This window comes from Trichechus manatus, unplaced genomic scaffold, assembly GCF_000243295.1.
Source record: "Trichechus manatus latirostris isolate Lorelei unplaced genomic scaffold, TriManLat1.0 scaffold00015, whole genome shotgun sequence".
Classification (NCBI taxonomy): domain Eukaryota; kingdom Metazoa; phylum Chordata; class Mammalia; order Sirenia; family Trichechidae; genus Trichechus; species Trichechus manatus.
This window is the reverse complement of record NW_004443951.1, coordinates 3,659,622-3,682,351: the sequence shown is the minus strand read 5'-3', so window position 1 is coordinate 3,682,351 and position 22,730 is coordinate 3,659,622. Positions and strand designations below refer to the sequence as shown.

The window sequence follows — 22,730 nt, the reverse complement described above, 5'->3', positions numbered from 1 at the left end:
TATGGGATAGGAAAAAAACAGCAAATTATAGTATTCCTAAATGTTGTGGTTATATAATCACTGAAAATAAGATTTTTCACCAATACTAAAAAACTATATAAAATTATATATAGCCTGGTTTAAATTATACAAATATGTAACACACAAGAGCCTAAAAAGAAATGTACCAATACATAATACCAGTTTCTCTATGGATTATGGAATTGTGGATTTTTCTTCTTATACTTTTTGTATTTCTGAAATTAATTTTTATAATCAGGGAGGAAAGAGTTTTTGGGTTTTCTTAAACAATGAGCAACATAACCCACCTGAACCAGTCTTGGCCAGATGAAGCTCTTAAGCCCTCAAGGCTCAACTGCCAACTTATCACAGATACTAGTAAATAGTGCCTACCCTTTGTTTAATGAAGTCAATGAAGGAATGAAAGACAAACCTAAAGTAGTATTTTTCTTGAAATACAGAATGAAGTACAATAGATACGAAGTTGCCATAATACAATCACTCTAGATTAGACTGATTGATTCAGTCTCACTGAGTACTTCCAAAGTACTATTTCAGGCAAAGGCATAACAATAATATACATGTATCTAAAGCATTAAACGAAACTTTGGCAAGTTTAACCTTTAATAGTTAAACATACACACACATATTTTTAAGAGAGATGTCAACAAACTTTTTTTAAAAACAGATTTTATTGAGGAAATAATCTAGTGCATATGTCCTTCACCTCCACTAAAGGCAATGCATCCCAAGGACAGAAACCAATGGATTCATCTGAGTTCCCAGGAATGAGACTAGCACAAAGAAGGTACTCAATAAATTTTTGTGCCATAAAAGAGCTGTGCCATCTTCACTGTTTCTGTTCACAATTGCTTAAAAAAAAAACCAACCCATCCATCCAGTCTACTCTCACACAGCTCAGATGTGGGCAATCAGTGATGTGCGATCTCCCAAGTAGCACACAATCTAAGCAACCCCTGTCCACCGGATCTCTGTTGTCTGGAAGAATTTGACAGGATCCTCCTCCAAGCTAGTTCTCTATTCTCTCTTCTCAACTTGTGGTATAAACTCAATGCCTGACAGGTTTGTTTGAGTGAATCAATCACAATAGCTCTAGCACCATACATAAATATGCTTTTCGGACCTTCAGATTATTCTCCCCAGAGAAATAGTGAGCAGTGGGAGGTTACACAGGAGCTATAGTTTCCCCCATACTCCCTCTGGTTAGTGCAAGCTCTGGCTTAGGTACTGCAAGAACATGTTGGCTAGCTGATGCAGGTTTTCGTTGTTGGGGTGCATTTTGGTATAGGAAATAAACTGGCGTCGGAGTCGGCTCAGTTCTGCCATGGTAAAGGGCCGAGTAAACCGCAGGCGCTCCGTGGTGCCAGGAAGCGTTAGCAAATCCCCAGGGACAGCGCTCTTCTGCGCTTCCATCAGCCGTGCCAACACCTGGCTCGTGACCTGGTCCAGCTGATGCAGAAAGCTGCCGGAGGCAAGGGGCTGGGGCTGTGTGGCTTGATGGGGTGGAGGAGCCCGGTTCTCAAACAGGGCAGCCCGGATCTCCGCCAGAGGCAATGGCTCCTCTAGGCCCACCAAGGTGAACAAGGGCCGGTCCCAGCGGTTCCGAGAGTCGGGAGGCTCAAAACGCAGCGTTAGGGCCTCCAGAAGTTCGGGAGGATAAAACGCACCGAACGTATGCTCTGAAGATTTCTCGGATTCTGGAATCACAAGAGCTGGAGAATTTGGTGCCCTGGTTTCCTCCGGCTCCAGTTTCTTAGGTACCTCGGCCCGGGGTCTACCGTTTACTTCAGAGCCGGCAGCCTGAGGTTCTCTGACGATACCGGTCCCGGCCTCTGGAGGTCTCCCGCCCTGCTCAGTGCGCGGCTGCCAACTCACATCAACTTTCCGGCCCCCGATCTCCTCCGCGCCCGCCACCTGAGGTCTCCTGCTCGGACCGCAGGGCTGCACGCAGTAGACCAGGCAGAGCGGGGTGCGTGCCGCCCGCGCCAGGCAGTACAGCTCGTAGCGGAAACCCTTGATGTAGTTAAGAGAATCGAGAATGACCACGTCTTGGCGACTCAGGCGCCGCTCCACCGAGGCTCGCAGCGCTCCGCGCAACGCCTTCTCACGGGCCGAATCGGCATACACGGTCGCGTCCTCCGCACCCAGCACCGCCGCGTCGTCCACTACGTACACCACTCGGCCCTCAGCCGCCAGCGCACCGCGCAGCTCCTCCGCGCGCCGGCTCTTGCCGCTGTACGGCAGCCCGCAAAACACCACAAGTGGCATTCTCCCAAAGCGCGGCCATGTGCGACTGCACCGAGTCAACTTCCGGGTTGTTCGTACACCCTGTGTAAACCGGAAATGTAAACTGCACTTCCTGCCTCCCTTGACTCTTACAGGACCTTTTGTTGCCATGGAAACAGTTTATAGGCCAACTAGGGCTATGTCCAGCTTCCTCAGAAAGGGCCTGCATTCCGTTTTGTGCAGCAGTTATTTATGTAAAATGTTAGAGGTTCCAGGAGACTGTGATCTCCTTGCGGCCAAAGACTATGCCCATTCATTTATTGTTGTTGTTGTTAGGTGTCCTGGAGTCGGTCGCGACCCTATGTAAAACAGAATGAAAACACTGCCCGGTCCTGCAGTCCTGCGCCATCCTCACAATGGTTGCTATGTTTGAGTCCATTGTTGCAGCTACTGTGTCATTCCATCTCGTTGAGGTTCAGCCTCTTTTTCGCTGACCCTCTACTTTACCAAGCCTGATGTCCTTCTGCAGGAACTGGTCCCTAACCATCCTCACTTCTAAGAAGCATTCTGGCCATACTTCTTCCAAGACAGATGTGTTCATCTGGCAGTCCAATATTCTTCACCAACACCATAATCCAAAGGCATCAATTCTTTGGTCTTCCTTATTCATTGCCTAGCTTTCGCATGCATATGAGGCGACTGAAAATACCTACCACAGCTTAGGTCAGGCGCACCTTAGTCTCAAAGTGACATGTTTGCTATTTAACACTTTAAAGAGATCTTTTATGGCAGATTTGCCCAATGCAATATGTCGTGTGATTTCTTGACTGCTGCTTCCATGGGCATTGATTGTGGATCCAAGTAAAATGAAATCCTTGACAACTTCAATCTTTTCTCCGTTTATCATGATGTTGCTCACTGGTCCAGTTGTGAGGATTTTTGTTTTCTTTAGGTTGAGGTGTAATCCATACTGAAGGCTATAGTCTTTAATCTTCATCAGTAAGCAAGGCTGTGTCACCTGCATGCAAAGTTGTTAACGAATCTTCCTCCAATCTTGATGCCGTGTTCTTCGCATAATCAAGCTTCTCGGCCTATCTGCTCAGCAGACAGATTGAATAAATATGGTGACAGGATCCTGATGCACACCTTTCCTGACTTTAAATGCAGTATCCCTTTGTTCTGTTGGAATGACTACCTCTTGGTCTATGTATAGGTTCTGCATGAGCACAATTAACTGTTCTGGAATTCCCATTCTTCGCAATGTTATCCATAATTTGTAACGATCCACTTAGTTGAATGCCTTTGTCAAAAATGTCAATAAAACACAGGTAAACATTTTTCTGATATTCTCTGCTTTCAGCCGAGATCCATCTGACATCAACAATGATATCCCTCGTTCCATGTCTTCTTCTGAATCTGGCTTGAATTTCTGGCAGTTCCCTGTCAATGTACTGCTGCAATAGTTTTTTAAGTATCTTCAGCAAAATTTTCTTGCATGTGATATTAATGATGCTGTTCGATAATTTCTGCATTCGGTTGGATCACCTTTCTTTGGAATGAGCATAAATATGGTTGACCAGGCAGCTGTCTTCCAAATTTCTTGGCATAGACGAGTGAGCACCTCCAGCACTACATCCAGTTGCTGAAACATCTCAGTTGGTATTCCATCAATTCCTGGAGCCTTGTTTTTCACCAAAGCCTTCAATGCAGTTTAGGATTCTTCCTTCAGTACCATCGGTTCTTGACCATATGCTACATCCTGAAATGGCTGAATGTTGACCAATTCTTTTTGGTACAGTGTGTCTTTGCATCCCTTCCATCTTCTTTTGATGCTTCCTGTGTCGTTCAATATTTTCCCGGTAGAATTCTTTAATATTGCAACTCGAGTCTTGAATTTTCTCTTCGGTTCTTCCAGCTTGAGAAATGCTGAGCATGTTCTTCCCTTCTGGAGTTTTCTAACTCCACATCTTTGCATATTTCATTGTAATACTTTACTCTGTCTTCTCGAGTCTCTTCTGTTCAACTTATTTATTAATGGGGGTTTAATGTACATTGAAGGAGCCCTGGTGGTACAGTGGTTAAACACTCAGCTGCTAACAGAAATGTCAGCGGTTGGAACCTAACAGCCACTCTATGGGATAAAGTCGTGGCAGTCAGCTTCCGTAAAGATTACAGCCTTGGAAACCCTATGGGACAGTTCTACTGTGTCCTATAGGGTCATTATGAGTCGGAATCGACTCTACGTCAATGGGTTTGGCTTGGTTTTGGTTTAATGTGCATTACAGGAGATCTGGTGGTGCAATGGTTAAAGTGCTCACCTGTGCTGCTAACTAAACGCTGCCATTGGAACCCCCAGATGCTCCACAGAAGAAAAGACCTGGTGATCTGCTCCAGTAAAGATTACTGCCTAGGAAACTCTATGCGGCAGTTCTACTGTCCTACAGGGTGACTATGAGTTAGGATCGACTCCATGGCACACAACACCACCACCACAATGTGCATTAAACGTTGCAAAACAATCAACACTGTAGAAGCAATCGATAAATGTTAATTCTCCTTCACTGCTCTTCTCAGTAAATGTCTATTCAACAACCATTTCAATCATTCAGTATCTCCATGGCTGGAGATGCAACGATGAACATAAAACTGTTGCCCACTAGGAGATCAACAATCTGAATGGGAAGAGTCAGGCATCTACAATCAGAATAACACATGCTATAATGGACAGATGTAGGTGGGGTTGTAAAAGTACACAAAGAAACAAACTGTCTATTGAAATCTATGAAGACTTTACCCAGGAATAGTTATTTTATTTAGAACTTGAAAAACTAATAGGAATTCTTCTCCAAATATTGCATGGGACATACTAATAATAAAAAATATTGCATGGGACTTATTTATACAATAAAATTATTTGTTCTTTATCTGAAATTCAAATTTAACTGGGCATCCTTTATTTTTATTTGCTAAATCTGGTAACCCTGCTTTGCTGGGGAAAGTGTAAGACCTAGAGCCATGAAACACAGGATCTGCTCTAGGAACAGCAAGCACTACAGCTTGGTAGATGCAGAAGTGTGAGTGCTTTTGTGTGAGTATGTGTGTGTGTGTATAAGATAGGTGCACATATTTTGAGGGTGGAGTAGGTCTTTGTATCTCTCCAGCACAACATAGTAGAGAATATTCAAGTCTTGGCCTTGCCATTTACTAGCTGTGTAACTATGGGTGAGTTATTTAATTTTCTGTGCCTCAATTTCCTCTTCTGTGAAATGCTAACAACAGTTCTTACTCCACAGACTGTACCAACCTTGTAGGTTGTTGTGAGGATTGTTGTTGTGTGCCTTCGAGTAGATTCTGACTCACAGCGACCCTATATGAAAGGGTAGGGCTACTTCATATGGTTTTCTAGGCTGTAATCTTTACGGGAGCAGATTGCCCAGTCTGTCTCCCATGGAATTGTTGTGGGTTTGAACCGCCAACCTTCTGATTAGCAGCTGAGCACCTAACCGTTGTGCCACCAGGGCTCCTGTTGTAAGGATTAAATGAGCTAATACATGTAAACTGTAAGGATGAAGTACATGTCAGTCTTGTTATTATTATCACCACTACTAGTAGTATAGTACTACCTAGCGTATAATAATAACAGAGTAAAAAAACAAACAATATACAGTAAGCACTGAATAACTGGTTGAATTGAATTGCATGAATATACATTTTAGAAGCCTGTCATAGGCCAACATCCTGATAGCTCTATATACACAGACTAAACAGAATATTGATGCAACCACCTCCTAAAGCCAACAAAATTTTTTTTCCCAAACTCTTTTTTACTTAAAACATCCAAACTATGAAGACACATTATAGGATGGCAGCGTAAAGGTTAAACACGCGGACTTCAGGGATGTAAGGGAACGGCTTTGAGTCCCCATTTTCACCACTTACTACCAGTGTAACTGTGAGCAAATTACATTGCTTATCTGATGCTAAGTTTCCTCATCTGTAAAATGCGGTTAATACATACTGCATAGAGTTATTAAAAGAATTAAATGAGATAATGCATTGAACTTACTTAGCACAGTGCCTGGCATATATTAAGTGCTCAAAAAATGGTAACTTTTGCTATTATTAACAATACTATCATTATCTACCTCGAAACACGTTGAAGTTTGCTCCCTCACCAGTTCTCAAGCCAAACATTTATAAGTTCTCTCTGCTTACCAGGAAGTTTGGGACAGACAAATGCCTGCAGAGCCAAAGGCCTGCACAGCCAAATGCCTCAGATCACAAGAGTTGGTCTATAAGAAATCTTCATTCATTTTCAGTTGCCTTGTAAGTTACTTTCATTTTCTCCGAAGAAATATACTGAAACAAAAAATCCCCTCACCACATGACAACCTAAGTGTGCTGGAGGCTTCAGGGATAGAGCAAGAAATCTGAAGAAGCCTATGGGTTCCACTGATCTTGCCAGCTGACAGTACACTTTCTTCTTCAAACTTCCAAAGCACTTTATTTTTCCCTCTCTTGTGGCACAATAAGGAACCCTGGTGGTAGGCACTTGGCTGTGAACTGAAAGGTCAGTGGTCCGAACCCACCAGCTCCTACGTGGGAGAAAGATGTAGCAGTATGCTTCCGTAAAGATTCATAGCCTTGGAAATCCTATGGGGGCAGTTCTGCTCTGTCCTACAGGGTCGTTATGAGTCTGAATCGACTTGACGGCAGTAGGCGGGTATGACACACTATCATAATCTACCTTGGTATTATAGCATTATATGCATGTCTCACATAACTAATGGAGGGCTAAGGCCATATCTTAGTCATCTATGAGTCTTCCACGGTTCCTGACAAGGCGCCTTACACATTGTAGACATGCAATGAATATTTGCTAAATTAAATGAATTAGTGAATGGCTGGTATTTAACAAATATGCTCAGTGAAATGGTTTCTGTGCCAATCTTCAAAAAGCCTTGAAGCCTTGTAACATTAGAGTGATTCAGGGACTTGACAATTTTAAATCAAAACAGCTTTTATAAGCTTCTATATGTTTAAAACCCAGGATTTTATATCCTTATTCTACAAGGAGTCATTACCAAAGTTATAGATTCTAAGGAAGACCAAGTCTCAGATATTAAAGAGCATCTGAGGGGACTAAGGGAGCTAAAGAAGAGAAACAAAGCATCAAGTTCGGCGTTCTCATTTTAGCCTCATTCCTGTGGCTCAACTCTAAGGGCCAGAGCCAAGAGGACAGAATTGTTTTTATCCTTTTTTTCAATCAGATACCACAGCAGTCAACAGCTCTGCTATCCAACTTTGACGCATGGTTCACACTACAGGTTCCCAATTTTCAGTGGCCAGGAACGAAAAATGGATGCTGAGAGACAATCTCCAAAAAGTTAGCAAAGGCAATCTCATAGACAGGTCACTCTTGTCCAAAAGTCAAAAAGACATTGCGGTGTGATGGATGGCTTTTGTGTGGCCTTTCTCACCATGGTCTTGTAACTCCCACCAAATGACTGGGTGGGACCATGCCAATAAAGTATATGGAACCCTAAGAAGGGTATCGGTCAGTTTTGCCACCCTGTTAGGCATAAAATGAGCCATCTGAGAGATGGAAAGAAGAGGATCTCACCACCACCAAGAAGGAATAACCAGGAGTAGAACTCGTCCTTCGGACCTGGGATCCCTGTACTGAGACCCTCCTAGACCCAGGAGACAGAGAAAGAGCTGTAACATGGAAGACTGCAAGAAGGCGAGAAGCAGCGGCAGAGAAATGGCAGCGGCAGAGAAATGGCAGCAGCAGAGACAGCAAAACTAGGAGACCAGCAAGAGACAGCTTGGTGGACTTCCCCGGCCTGTGGAGCAATAAAGCAGCTGAGTGCCTTTGGGCAGGAGGCTTGCTGGTGGAATAGGGTGCCTGAGGGCACTTGGTGGAGCTAGGCTTGCCGACCCACAGAGGTAGAGCTGAGCACCTTTGAGCTGCGGCTTAGCAGCTGAGTAGGGTGCCTCAGGGCCCTTATTGGCAGAACTAAAAGAGCTTTGTAACACTTGCCCGAGGAGGGCAGAGGCTGAGGGCCAGAGAGAGGCGTGCCTGCAGCAAGGCTGGGAAGAGGCTGCCCTGATGGAAGAACTGTATCCTGAGTGTTCCTGAACCTGAATTGTGACCTGTTACTTCCCTAATAAACCCCATAATCATGAGTATTGTCTGTGAGTTCTATATGGCCACTGCAAATGAATTATTAAACCCAGCAGAGAAGTAGAGAACACCATGGGAGGGGCAGTTGGTGTCAGAATTAGTAAAGATGGTGCAGAGAAGAGGCATGTCTGACCTCCGCCTCACAGGAATCAGCCTTGGGCTGTTGATCGTGGTCCTCCTTCTGCCTGGCGAAGTTACAGGAGGTCTGATGCCACCCCCACACGTTTCTTACATACGCAGCCATTTTCATTCCATCATCATACTTCATTCTCACAACCTAAAACTTAAATTCTCAAAAACCTTCCCTCCCCTGTCCTGCCTTTTCCTTCTCCTTTGTATGAGTTGTCTGTGCATATGTTAAACCAACCTGTTCCATCTGAGACTATTGGGCAGTATTGTATGTTAGTTGAGAGTACAGGCTCTGAAGCCAGAAAACCTGGGTCTGAATCCTGGCTCTGCCATTTACTAGCTGTGCAATCTTGGGCAAGTTACTTAACTGTTTTGTGCCTTACTTTCTCCTGTCCAAAATGAAAATAATGACAGTACTTACCTCAAACAGCTACTGTGAGAAATAAATTAGTTAATTCACATAAAGTGTTTATATCAATGCCTGGTGCACAGTAAGAACTTAATAAATATCGGTTAGTATTGTTGTCATGAGGATGGCAAGACTTTGTCTTGCTTACTTTGGACATGTCATCAGAGGGGTCCAATCACTGGAGAAGGACATCATGCTTGGTAAAGTAGAGGGTTGGTGAAAAAGAGAGCTTCAATGACATGGATTGACACAGTGGTTGCAACAGTGGGTTCAAACATAGTAACGATTGTGAAGATGAAGCAGGATTGGGCAATATTTTGTTCAGTTATACATAAGGTTGCTATGAGTCAGAGCCTACCCAATGGCACCTAACAACAACAGTAACAACAACACTTATTATCATCATTGTTACCAGGCAACTACTCAGTTCTCTCTCTGCCTTGGCATAACCTTTCTAATAAGGTGATTGCTGGAAAGTGTTTTACCACCTAAATGAACTAAAACCATGTCTCATACCTGGCAGCTGCTTCTTTCTTCCCATCTTCTAGTGTCCTCCAATGAATGTGATCACCAAAACCTGGAAGGAAAGAGCCTTATAAACATTCACACAACCACCATAGGGCACAGGCCCAAGAAAGAAGTGTGGCATGTTCACAAGGTACCCACAAAAAAGGCTTTCCTCTATCAAGAGCCTCTTGTTCAAGTTCCAGCTCCACCACTTTCTAGGTGTGTGGGACCTTGGATAGTCTCAGTTTTTATAATTGTAAAATGGGGATAAAAAGCACCAAACCAAACCTGTGCCATCGAGTTGATTCCTACTCATAGCGACCCTACAGGACAGAGTAGAACTGCACCATAGGGTTTCCAAGGAGCGGCTGGACGACTCACACTTCCGACCTTAAGGTTAGCAGGTGAGCTCTTAACCACTGCGCCACCACAGCTCCAAAATGGGGATAACACCCCTAATTCACAGAGTTTTTATGGAGATTTAATGAAATAACGGCTGTGAAACACTGTGGAGACTATCACAGACTGTCCCAATACTACTATAAGAATGAACAAGAATTTTCCACAGGTTCAGCATGAGGCAGGTCACAACAAATTATTGCTAGTTGGAGGCAATACAGTAATATAGCTTTACAGTCAGAGAGACATGGGTCCATGACTCCACTTCCTGTTAAGTGTGTGACTTTATATGAGTGCAGTAAACTCTCCAAGTCTCAATTTCTTCATCTGTAAAACCGAGATATTAATACCTACCTCAGAGTCTTGGTGTAAAAATTAAATGAGATCATGTATGTAAAGCTACTGTTGTTATCATTCTCTACACTTCAGACAGAGCACTCTTTTTAAACCATGTCACTGCTGTGTAAAAACCTTTCAAAGGCTTCTCAATGCCCCCAAAGTTTAGGTCAAACTCTTGTAGTGGGGCTTACAAAGCCTTTCAGAATATGGTACCTGTCCACCTCTCCAGCCTCATTACTACACTTTTTCTAAAATCCTACACATGAAACTATTTTCATTTCCTGAAATGCAGCATGCACTCTCTCCCTTCCAGACCTTCAGAATCCCTGCTATATCTGCCTTTCCTCCCCACCCTCACCTCCAACTCATTCTTCAGGTATCTGCCGAGAGGGCATTTCTTCCGGTAAATCTTCTCTGACTCTCAAAGCATCCCATTCTTGTCCCATTACAGCATTTCCCAGGCTTAAAGGGGAGTTTCCTAAGGGGCTGAACCATATCTGTCTTGTTCCTGTTTCCCTAGCATTCAGCACTACACAAGCTACTACACAGTAACTGCTCAATAAAATATTTATTATGTAAATGAATTTTATTTAGGCCATTCACATAAATGACATAATTTTATATCTGGAAAATGTTAGTGATTATAATGTTAGCTGCTTTTTATTCACCACCTAATATGTGCCAGGCATGATACATTTGCTATTCTCATTTAAATTTGGTCTTAACAATAACCCGCTTGAACTTCTGTATGGTTCAGTTTTTTCATCCTTAAAATAGGCATAATATAGCTATATCTCATAAGGTTGCTACTGAGGATTAAGTACAAAAATACATGTAAAGAACTTAGCACAGTGCCGAGGCATATTGTAAATGATCGGTAAATAGTAGCTATTGTCACTATTTACAGATGAGACCTCTGAGGCTCAGAGAAGTTACATAACCTATCCAACCTGTCACATAGTTGGTAAAAGGCCAGTCTTGGATTTAAACTTCAATCCTGTAAATTTTGACTACTATACTATCGTCTAGATTTTTCTTTCCCAGAAATAAATTCAAATCTAATTGCCATACCGAATCAGTGCTACCACTGAGGGAAATAAACAGCTCGTCCGGATTAGTGCACTGAGGCAGTGTCGGATCAAAGAATAGAGCAGGGTTAGCCTCTTGGCTGTGTTCAAACTAACCATCATCACTTTTCATTCCCAACAGCACGGACTGCTGGCCAAGAAAAAAATGTGTCACTTGCCTAGGACCCAAAGTTTGATCCTGAAGAGTGAATGACTGAAAGTAAAATTGGGTGGATGTCCAGGAGAACAGGAAGATGCCTAACGTGATCACCCTCATTCTACCCATCAACACCTAACTCAGGCAACTGAATCCTGCTTTGGCAGGAGGCCCAACTAGACTGTCTGAAGGGATAGCCACCTACAAAACAATGAAATCTTTTAAAACAAACTTTTAAAATGTACTTGCTGGATTCACAGTACTAAGGGAAATCTCTGCCACAAAGTAAGCTAAAACCAGACAAGAAACAGTAAGCAACAAGCAACAGGCTGCCTCTAAAGTGAATGTTCATTGTGATGTGGCAGAAAGGAGAAGATGAACCTGAAACTCTTATATCAATCCAACTCTCAAAGGGACTACAGAGATTTCAGGTCAGTAGTATCCCCTGATTTCCAGATGAATCAAATGCAAAACCTTTTTGTGGGAACGCATTCTTCACTTCAGGCCTCCAAGACTGCCAACTACGAAGAACCACCAATATGAGCTCTCAATAGCAGATCACCAAACACTTAAGAAAACAAGTCACCATGACGAAGAGTCAACAGAAATAACAGATTTAGATTCCTAAGGACTTCAGGTATTAGAATTATCATCCACAGAATATAAAAATAGCTATGTATAAAATGTTTAAAAAAATAACATATGGAAATCACAAAATGGGCATGCAATACCACACAATAAAAATGAATAGGCAAATTTGCAAAGGCACCAAATAGACCTTTCAGAAATTTAAAAATGTAGTTGTTGAAATAAAAAATTCAGTGGATAGGTTAAAGCAGAAAATTAGAGACAGGAAGAGAGATAGATTAGAAGAATTTATTCAGGATGCAGCGCATAGAGATAACCAAACAAAAAAACCAGACCAGCTGCCCTCGAGTCAATTCTGACTCATAGTGACCCTACAGAGTAGAACTGCCCCATAGGGTTTCCAAGGCTGTAATCTTTACGGAAGCAGACTGTCATATCTTTCTTCCCTGAAGTGGCTGGTGGGTTCAAACCATAGACCTTTCAGCTAGTAGCCAAGCACTTTACCACTGCGCCACCAAGGCTCCTTAAATAGAGAGAAGGAGATAAAAAATATGAAGGAGAGGCCAAGACACATGGAGACTGAGAAAGTCTAGTATGTGTAGAATTGAAGTCTCAGAATGAAAAGATAGAAGAAAAAGACATATTTGAAGAGACAATGGCTGACAATTTTCAAGAACTAAGACAAAAATATGAAACTGTAAATATGAGAAGCACAATGCATACCAACTAGAATAAATTACAAAAACAAAAAACACATACCTAAATTGCAGTGAAACTGCAAAACAACAAAAACATGGAGAAGATCTTAAAAGCAGCCAGGGAAAAATGACATATTTCCTACAAAGGAATGCTATTTAGACTGACAGGAACAACAGAAGTCAAAAGAAAGCAAAATATCATCTTCAAAATGCTCAAAGAAAAGTAACTCTAAACCTAGAATTTTGTACCTAACAAAACTATATTTCAAGAACAAGGGCAAAATAGACGTTTTTAGATAAACTAAGAGATTTTTCTACCATTAGGGTATTCACTTATTATCATTGCAATAAATATTAATTGGGCAGTATTATATAGTGATTAAGAGCATGGACTGTGGGACAAGATTGCCTGGATTCCTACTCTGCCATGTACTATCTATGCGATTTTGGGCAAGTTACTTCAGTTTCCTCTACTGTAAAATGTGGATAATAGTACCTACTTCTTAGGATTGCTGTGAGGATTAAATAAAGGAAACATTAAAGAGCTTAGAACTGTGCCTGGGACTTGAGAAGTGCTATAAGTATTTGCTATTAATATAATATGCTAGGCACTATTCAGAGCCCTGGTGGCAAAGTGGTTAAGAGTTCAGGCTGCTAACCAAAAGGACAGCAGTTCGAATCCACCAGCTGCTCCCTGGAAACCCTATGGGGCAGTTCTACTCTGTCCTATAAGGTGGCTATGAGTTGGAATTGACTCAACAGCACACAACAACAACAGGCACTATTCAGTACTTTACAAATGCCAATCATCATAACAACCCTCTGAGATAGATGCTGTAATAAATTTCAATTTACAGATGAGAAACCTGAGGCACAAAGCTTAAGTAACTTTCCCAAGGTCATACAGCTAGTGAGTATCAGTGCTGGGATCTGAATCTAGGCAGTCAGGGTACAGAGTCCTTGCTTTTAAAGACTACACTATGCTCTTTCCAAATAGAAGGAGGTGAGGACAAAGAGGCAAAGGAGGAAGCAGACAATGCAGGGCTTTGTAGGCCACTGTAAAGACTCTGGCTTTTATTGAGTGAGATGGGGGCTGTTGGACTGCTTTGAGCAGAGTAATAATGTGACGTGACTTAAGTTTTAACAGGTTGCTCCGACTTTTGTGTTGAAAACAGACTGTAGGAGGGCAAAGGCAAAAGAAGGGAGATCAGTAAACAGGCTATTACAATAATCTGAGCAAGCAATGATGGTGGGTTAGCAAAGCTAAGAAGTTTCCTGAATACAATCAAACAATTCGAGGGACAGAGTAGCAGGGGCAGGGGTCTGGGGACCATGTTTTCACGGAACATCTAGGTCAATTGGCATAACAAAGCTTATTTAGAAAATGTTCTGCATCTCACTTTGTTGAGTGGTGTCTGAGGTCTTAAAAGCTAGCAAGCGGCCATCTAAGATGTATCAATTGGTCCCAACCACCTGGAGTAAAGGAGAATGAAGAACACCAAAGACACAAGTAAAGTATTAGCTCAAGAAAGGGCCACATAAACCAGAGACTTCATCAGCCTGAGACCAGAAGAACAAGATGGTGCCCGGCTACCACCAATGACCACCCTGACACAGAACACAACAGAGAGTCCCTTGACAGAGTAGGAGAAAGGTGGGGTGCAGAACTCAAATTCTAGTAAAAAGACCCAACTTAATAGTCTGACTGAGACTGGAGGAGCCCCAGAAAGCATGGCCCTGGACTCTCTGTCAACCCAGAACTAAAACAATTCCCGAGGCCAACTCTTCAAAGATTGGACTGGACTGTGGGACATAAGATGGCAGAGAGGGTTAGGAGCTGATTGAATCGACATGGGAAGTCAGGGGTGGAAAGGAGGAGTGTACTGTCACATTATAGGGAGAGCAGCTAGGGTCACATAGCAATGTGTGTATAAATTTTTGTATGAGAAACTGACTTGAACTGTAAACTTTCACTTAAAGCACAATTTAAAAAAAAGAGAGATAGTTTGGGTTTGGCTATGTTAACTTTGAATGCTTGTTAAACATCCACCTGGAGATGCTGAATAAGCAATTTAATATCCAAGCCTGGAATTCAGGGGTGCGTTATTAGCATATGGATGCTATTTAAAGCCTGAGACTAAATATGATCACCAAGGTAGTAAGTACAGATGGAGAGGGCATCCAAGGACTGGGCTCTGGAGCACACCTAGGTTAGGGGAAATAAAGAAGGACCATTCAAGGATTTCAGAAGGAGCAGTCAGTGAGATTAGCAGAAAACCGGCAGCACACAGAGTCCTAGAATCCAAGTGAAAAAGATGTCTAAAAAAGGATGATCAACTGAGTCCAATGCTCCTGTTAAATCACAAATGACCACTGAATTTAGCAGCTGGAGAACACTGGTGACCTTGACGAGACCAGTTTCAACAAAGGAGTGAGGATGAAATCATGATTAAAGCAAGATCAAGAAAGCCCAGAGAAGAAGAATTAGAGAGCAAGTACATACAACTCTTTCAAAGAATTTCAAAGGGGCAATAGCTAGAGTGGGCTATGAGTCCAGAAAGGTGTTTTATTCAACACAGAAGTATAGGATGTGGAAAACTGACAGAAGTGCTAAACTAAAGATAGGAAAATTGATGATACAGAAAATGTCACTGAGTAGGCAAGAGGAGATGGGACTTAGTACTCAAGTAGAGGGATTAGCCTTTTTCTAGGAGAACTGACAGTTTATCCTGTAACAACAGGGAAGGAAGACTGTATGGGCAAGACACTAAAAGGTGAGTATACATAGTGATAGGAACTTTTGAAAAGATTTCTGATTCCTGCTGTTTTCTGTTAAATAGGAAGCATGGTGACCAGCTGAGAGCAAAGGCAGGGGAGGAGATATTAGATGTTTGAAGAGACCAGAGGAAGTATGAAATAGTCCTCTAGGAGAGAAGGACCAGGGATAGATAAAGGACACATTTCAGGAAGGAAGTGATCCTAGAAGAAAACCTAGACACAAGAAGGGATAGAGAGCAAATAAACTGGTAAACATGTAAATAAATCTAAACGTTGTATTAAAAAATTTAATGCCCAATTTATAGAATTAAAAGACAATTAAAATACTGGACAACAACTTGCTTATAAGTAAAGAGGGAGTGCGTGAAGTTAAAATGCTCTAAGGCCTTCTTACCACTGGGGAATTAAGGTTAGTGTGAGATTTTGTTAAGTATGCAAAATAAAATTCAAGAGTGACCAATAAAAGAAAACAGCTAGAGTACCAGCTTCTAAACTTATAAACCCCAAACTCACTGCCGTCAAGTTGATTCTGACTCAGAGTGACCCCGTAGGGTTTCCAAGGTTGTAAATCTCTATGGAAGCAGACTGCCACATCTGACTCCCCTGGAGCCGCTGGTGGTTTCAAACTGCCAAGCCTTTCAGTTAGTAGTTGATTGCTTTAACCACGGCACCACCAGGGCTCCTTAAACTAATAAAGGAGATAAAATAAAATAAGAACAAATAAATACTCAAGTCCCAAAGAATGGGCAAAAAGGGAGAAAACAGCATAGGAAAACTACTAGAGATGGAAACTGGTGGAGAGAAACAAGCCAAGCTCTATCAATAATCACAACAAACATAAGTGGACTAAACCTGCCAGTTAAAGTTAAAATACAAAAATTATCATATGCAGTTTAAAAAAAAAAAAAAAACTACTTCTATGATGTTCACACCTAAAATAGAAAGACTTTTAAAAATCAAAAGTAGTACGATTGGAAAATATATACCAAGAAGAAAAAGAAAAACAATATATACCAGGCAAATGCCAACCAAAAGAAAGTCAAGAGAAGGTAAATTAATATCAGGTAAAATAAAATTTCTTCATAAATCTGGGCTACTCAGAACCTAAGTGACAAAGCTACAATCATAGGAGTTTACTGCTAAAGCAGTGCTGTCCAATGATGGAAATGTTCTATATCTGCACTGTTCAATATGGTAGCCGCTAGCCACATGTGGCTACTGAGCACTTGAAATGTGGCTAAAGCAACTGAGGAAATGAATTTTAAATTTGTTTTAAATACCCATATTATCATAATTATCACATAACATAAGCACTCAATAAATGACTATGGCGATTATTACGATTATGAAAAATTCCAATGTACTTTTTAATATGAATTTTCAAAGAAATATCATACTTGCAGAGGACTGTTTCAAATTATATCCCTAGACTTATAACATCATAATGATAACAATACAAATGACTAACATTTATATGGCATTTATTATGTGCCAGCACTGTTTTTCATGCTTTTACATGTATTAACTTATTTAATCCTCACAATAATCTCATGAAGTAGAAACTCTTATTATCCTCATTTTACAGATAAGGAAACTGAAATTAAATAGCTTGCCCAAGGTTATACCGCCAGTACGTGGCAGAGCTGGAATTAGAACCCAGGCAGTCAGGTTCGCAAGTCTATATTTTAACCACTCACTACATTTTACTGCCTCTCTAGCAAACATTAAATGAATACAGGCAGTCCCCTGATTACAAAAGAGATCGTTCCTAACTGGGTCTTTGAGTCTTTAAGTCGAATTTGTAGGTAAGTTGGAACAGGTGTATACAGCTGGTTCTTATTTAGCCTTACTTTTTCTGCAAGAATGGCTCGAAGACTTTTCAATGATTTAAAAGCTGTATGTGCAGCAGGTGAAGGTAATTGTAATGAACTTGTTTGGAGTAGGGGTTAGTTCAGGTGCCCTAGTGGCACAGTGGTTAAATAGCTCAGCGGTTAACCAAAAGGCTGGCGGTTCGAACCTACCAGCCGCTCTGCGGGAGAAAGATGTGGCAGTCTGCTTCCATAAAGATTTACAGCCTTGGAAACTCTATAAGGCAGTTCTACCCTGTCCTATAGGGTTGCTATGAGTCAGAATCTACTGGACGACAGTGGATTTGGTTTGGTTTTGGGGTTGATTCAATCATTTCAAAGTGAGGGCAAATTTACATAACATTAAAGGGCAAGTACCAGTTGTCCGTAAGTTTGTAACCCGTAACCAGGGACCGCCTGTAAGTGAAGGAAGCAATGCTGCTTCAGCAATGCTATTTCACTAAGGCAGAACGAGAAGACTGACTTCAGATCTGGAAAAACTAGATCATGTTGTTTCCCTTCAAAAATAACTTGAAAAGGTGCAGTATTTACCTTGTTAATAAAACACCCATTCCCTCACACCACCCACACCCATGCCAACGTGGAATATCTGAAGACAGTCCAATTTCCTGAAGTGTCACCTGCACAGCCACTTAACTTATGCCAGTTATCTGCAAAGTGAGCTAAAGGCTCCCACGTCAGCAGCTCCTTCCCTAAAACATTCATTTTAAAAAGGGCGGAGGGTCGGGGGTAAGAAAAGCAACCCATTTCTAAACACAGTATTTACATCAGAACTTTCAAGCACTTCATTCTAATATCATTTTCACCAGTATAAGCTAAGGACAGCAGAAAAGTAACACCCACCCTTCCAGCTGATGAAACCTAAATAACAAAAGGTCAAGTGCCAGAGCTGGCAGCCAAGCCTCTAAAACAGGGAACACTGTACCTGAGAAACAGAATAACATAGTGGCTAAATTAAGTCTGTCTGCAGTCAAACAGACCTGGGTTAGAATCCTAGTTTGGTCATTTAATGTTTTCACAAATGCAAAACATGGCTAACAAAAATATCTATCCCATATGGAAGGTAAACGCTCCATACATCTTAGCGCCAGATTTTTATTTCAGAGACTTGACAAAGTCATCCATTTCTGCTTCAGGCAAGTGAGCACATGAACCGCCCCCACTAACAGCTTTCTCGTCAATATTTTCACTAACCACTGCCTGGGTAGCACTTTGGGGGAGGGGGAAGCGGTAAGGGGCAGGTTACAATCTATTTCCCAAGAATCCCCACTCAAGAGTTATATAAAAGTTTGAAATAGTAGTAATTCCCTTTAGGGATAATTATTCTCCCACAGGAGGAAAGAGTAATAGTTAACATTTATCAAATGCTTTCTAAGTATGTGACACAATATTGAATACTTTTTGCTTTTTCATTTAACCCTTACAACACAGCCCTCCTGTCTCAAGCTGCCTTCCTATGTGTTCCTGCAGCACACAGCATTTCTCCCCTCACAGCACATATCACCACCAGTTACCAGTTGCTCTCGAGTCGATTCTGACTCATGGTGACCCCATGTGTTTCAGAATAAAACTGTGCTCCATAGGGTTTTCATAGCTGTGAACTTTTGGAAGCAGATCACCAGGACTTTCTTCCAAGGTGCCTCTTGGTGGGTTAAACCACCAACCTTTAAGTTAATAGCCTACTTAACTGTTTGCACCACCCAGGGACTCCTGCACACATCATGGTGTCATGTAATTGCCTGCTTACTTGTCTTTATATCTCACCAGACTACAAACTGCGAAAGTCCAGGGATCCTAACTTTTACCATTGTGTACCACATGTTTACCATTCATTTGTTCTTTCAACAAATATTCCTGAGCATGAACAAGACAGAAATGGTCATGGTTTACTGTGGCAAACTATACTTTCCAAAGGTGGTTGCAACGATATCTCCCATCCCCACATATTTTTCTTACAATGTGACCTTGACACTCCTCCCGTTGGGTGTGTGTGTTTGGTGGGGAGGGGGGGAATATGTCCCTTTCCCCTTGAACCTACCCCAATAGGTACAGCAGAAGTGATGCTATATGACTTGTGAGGCTAAATGATAAAATGCCATGTATTTCTGCCTTGTTCTCTTGGGACACTCACTCTTGGAATCCAATTGCCACAAAGTGGAGTTGTTGTGTGCCATTGAGTCAATTCTGACTCATAGTGACCCTATAGGACAGATTAGAACTGGCTTATAGGGTTTCCTAGGCTGTAATTTTTACTGGAGCAGATCGCCAGGTCTTTTCTTCTGCACTGAACTTTCCGTTAGCAGTCAAGCACTTAATCATGGCAATACTCGGGCTCTTCCCTAACTAGCCCTTGCATAAAGACCACATGGAGAAGGAAGAGGTAACCAGCTCAGCTGAGGCTCTAGACACCACGAAACAAAGATAAGCCTTCCCCACTAGCGTGCAGTGAATTACTTAATATGGCCCTTCTAGCCATAGTCTTTGATAAGTCCCAACAAATGACTGGGTGGGACTATGCAAACGAAGTGCTTGTGACCCACCAAGGGGACTGGATAGCTTGCAAATAATGTAAATAAGGTACTTGGCACTCTTGTGGGGGTAGGACCATGCAAATAAGTTGTATGGAACCCTAACAAGGGGATTGGTCAGTTTTGCCATCGCACTAGGCTTAAAGGGAGACATGGAGGGAGGAAAGGAGGGGGAGCAAACGGGAAGAGAGAGACAGAGACGAGCTGTTGTAACATGGAAGACAGAGATGGCGGCACAAGACAGCTGTGGTGGGTCTTGCCAACCCACAGAGCTAAGACGTTTAACAGTTGAGCAGGGCAGCAGAGGGCGAGAAGAAACTGTCCTGATCGAGGAACTGCGTCCTGAGTTTTTATTCCTGTTACTTCCAAACTGATCCCAATCCTGAGTTGTATCCTGTTACTTCCCTAACAAGCCACTTAACTGTAAGTATGATTTGTGAGTTCTGTGAGATGTTGCAGTGAACTACCGAACCCAAAGACAGGAGGGAGAGTACTGAGGGGAGAGGGAATAGTTGATGTTACAGATGATGGAGTGGTACAGCATTTCGGAAAAGTTGGACATTTGGAGCATCTTTAACCTCCACCTCATAGGAACCAGCTTTGTGCTGATCCTCATAAAAGAAATTATTCATTTACCCACTGTGCCTTGTCCAAAAACCCACAGAATCATGAGCGTAAAATGATTTCTTTACACCACTAAGTTTTGGGGTGGCTTATTATGCAGCAATAGTAACAGGAACAACTACACAGAGTTTTAAGTCTAGCAAGGAATAAAGATATTGGCTATGTGACTCCAAGGTATTGCCAACACCACAGTAACTGGAACAGAGAAAATTATTTGCTGAGTGACTGAGGTAGTTATTATCATGCCAATTGGCAGATAAGGAACTGAGGCTTTGAGACATTAAGCAACTTGCCAAAGGTCACTCAGCTTGTCAGGGACAGAACAAATCCAAACTCAGATCTAAACCCACACTCCTAACACTATACTCTTCTGTCTCCCTCAGGACTGAAAAGCAAATCACTTAGGAAGAATCCTTATAATTTTATGCTAAAGACACAGCTATCTGTTTTAAATGGGATTTTCGGTATTTAAAATATTCTGGCCTAACAGGACACATTGTGCAGTTTCATCCCTGAGATGGAAATCCACACATCACTTCCTCTGAGAAGCCTTCCCTGACCTTCCTAACTCAAGCAGTGCCACCCCCCCCATACTCCTCAGCCCTTCTACTCCATCAGTTTCATTTTCTTTTCAGCACTTATCCCTAGCTGAAATTATCTTGTTTACTACTTTGTTCACGTGTCTACTCTGTCTACTCAACTTGAATCTAAGCTCCATGAGAGCAGGGACTTAATCTGTTCTGCTCACTATAACCCCTGTACCTGAGACAGTGCCTGGAATAAGGTTAAAAAAAAAAAAAATGTTGTGGAGTCGATTTTGACTCATAGCGACCCTATAGGACAGAGTAGAATTGCCCCACAGGGTTTCCAAGGAGCAGGTGGTGTTTTCAAACTGCCAACCTTTTTGCTAACAGCTGAATTCTTAACTTCTGTGCCACCAGGGCTCCTGGAACAGGGTAGGTGTTCCAAAAATATTTACTGAATGAAGGAGTGACTGCATTCAGGAACACTGAATGTCCACCCAATCTCATCACCACCAAGAAATACTGTGTAAATACTGCAGGTAAGATAAAATAGAATTAGAAACAGCAGTAGGACTGCTGCAGAGTCACTCTCTACGGTAAGATCAGTACAAAAAACGGAAGGGGAGGGTTCATGCCACAACCAACCCACTTAGAAAAGCATAAACCCTGAGTCCAAGAACAGCCAATCCAACTTTCAACAAATAAAATGTTAGTAAGAAGAAAGGTGATCAAGCTTAAAATGAAGATATAGTTGATGGGATGGGGTAGGGAGCAGAGAAGCAAAAATGGTCGCACCTCCTGCCCTCCATTCATAACCATTGTCCCCTCACGCCTCAAAAAAAAAAAAAAAAAATCACTTTCTTCAGATACACTGGCTAAGCTACACCAAAGACAATTGTTGGTGATTCTAACCTCAGACCTTCTACCCTTCATCTGGTCCTTCCTTACTCACCTGGCAAGCCTCCCTGGCTGGTGCTGTCCCCCCAAGGAAAGGAGGAGGCAGTGACCAAGCTCAACCTGGAAGAGGTGAGGAGGGGGATCTTTATAGAGCCAGAGCAGGGGTCTCTGCATAAGCAGGTCCCCAACGGCCCGACTTCTCCCAAAAGGGAAGATACCCTCTCCTGAGGGCCCAACTGCTAGGCACTATTCTGGGCTCTTAAGCATGTTTTTCCTGGTTTAAGGACAGTTTCTTTGTCCAAGAATTTAGAGAGGCCTCAAGTACAACTTCCCCATCTCAACATTCCCCCGATCCGCTACTCCCTACGCCAAGAAATCTCCCTCAAACTCCTGGAGCGCTTGGGGAAGATAAAAAGAAATCTGGCGTGGCCTAAGAGATGGAACAGGGGGAGGACGGTGTTATGGTAAGATGGGGGTTACACAGGGTAGGGGCCCAGGATCAGTAAAGATTAAGTACGAGGTCTGACCCTTTCCAAGCCCAATCTGTCCATCAGAAGAGGTGGCGAGGAGCAGGAAACTGAAGCCCAGCAAACAGGTGGCCCCGACACGAGACCTCAGCTCCATGCTGGTAGGTGCGCTGGGCCACCCGGGCTGAGAGGACGCAGGGTCGGAGCCGAAGGTCCGCAAGGTTTTCCAAGCGCGGTTCGGGACACCTAGCGTTCCCAGATTTTTTTTTTTTTTGGCAAACCGTGAAGGAAGTGATGTTAGACGGATGTGGGTGGTG

General features: G+C 42.4%; 2 protein-coding genes across 2 annotated transcripts in view; both read right to left on the bottom strand.

Moving 5' to 3' along the window:
* Positions 1–22,664, bottom strand: part of TXNDC12 (thioredoxin domain containing 12) — a 30,015-nt gene extending 7,351 nt beyond the window's left edge. Inside the window, exons 1-2 of the mRNA XM_004371738.2 lie at positions 22,474–22,664; positions 9,489–9,549 (exon numbers count right to left, since the gene is read on the bottom strand). Coding sequence (XP_004371795.1) covers positions 9,489–9,549; positions 22,474–22,570 — 158 coding nt within the window. The 5' untranslated portion in view covers positions 22,571–22,664. The remainder of the gene's footprint in view (positions 1–9,488; positions 9,550–22,473) is intronic.
* KTI12 (KTI12 chromatin associated homolog) lies at positions 348–2,597 on the bottom strand. Its single transcript, XM_004371737.2, has one exon. It carries the CDS (start codon positions 2,416–2,418, stop codon positions 1,225–1,227), a length of 1,194 nt encoding a protein of 397 aa, XP_004371794.2. The 5' UTR covers positions 2,419–2,597; the 3' UTR covers positions 348–1,224.
* Positions 22,665–22,730: the final 66 nt, after the last annotated feature.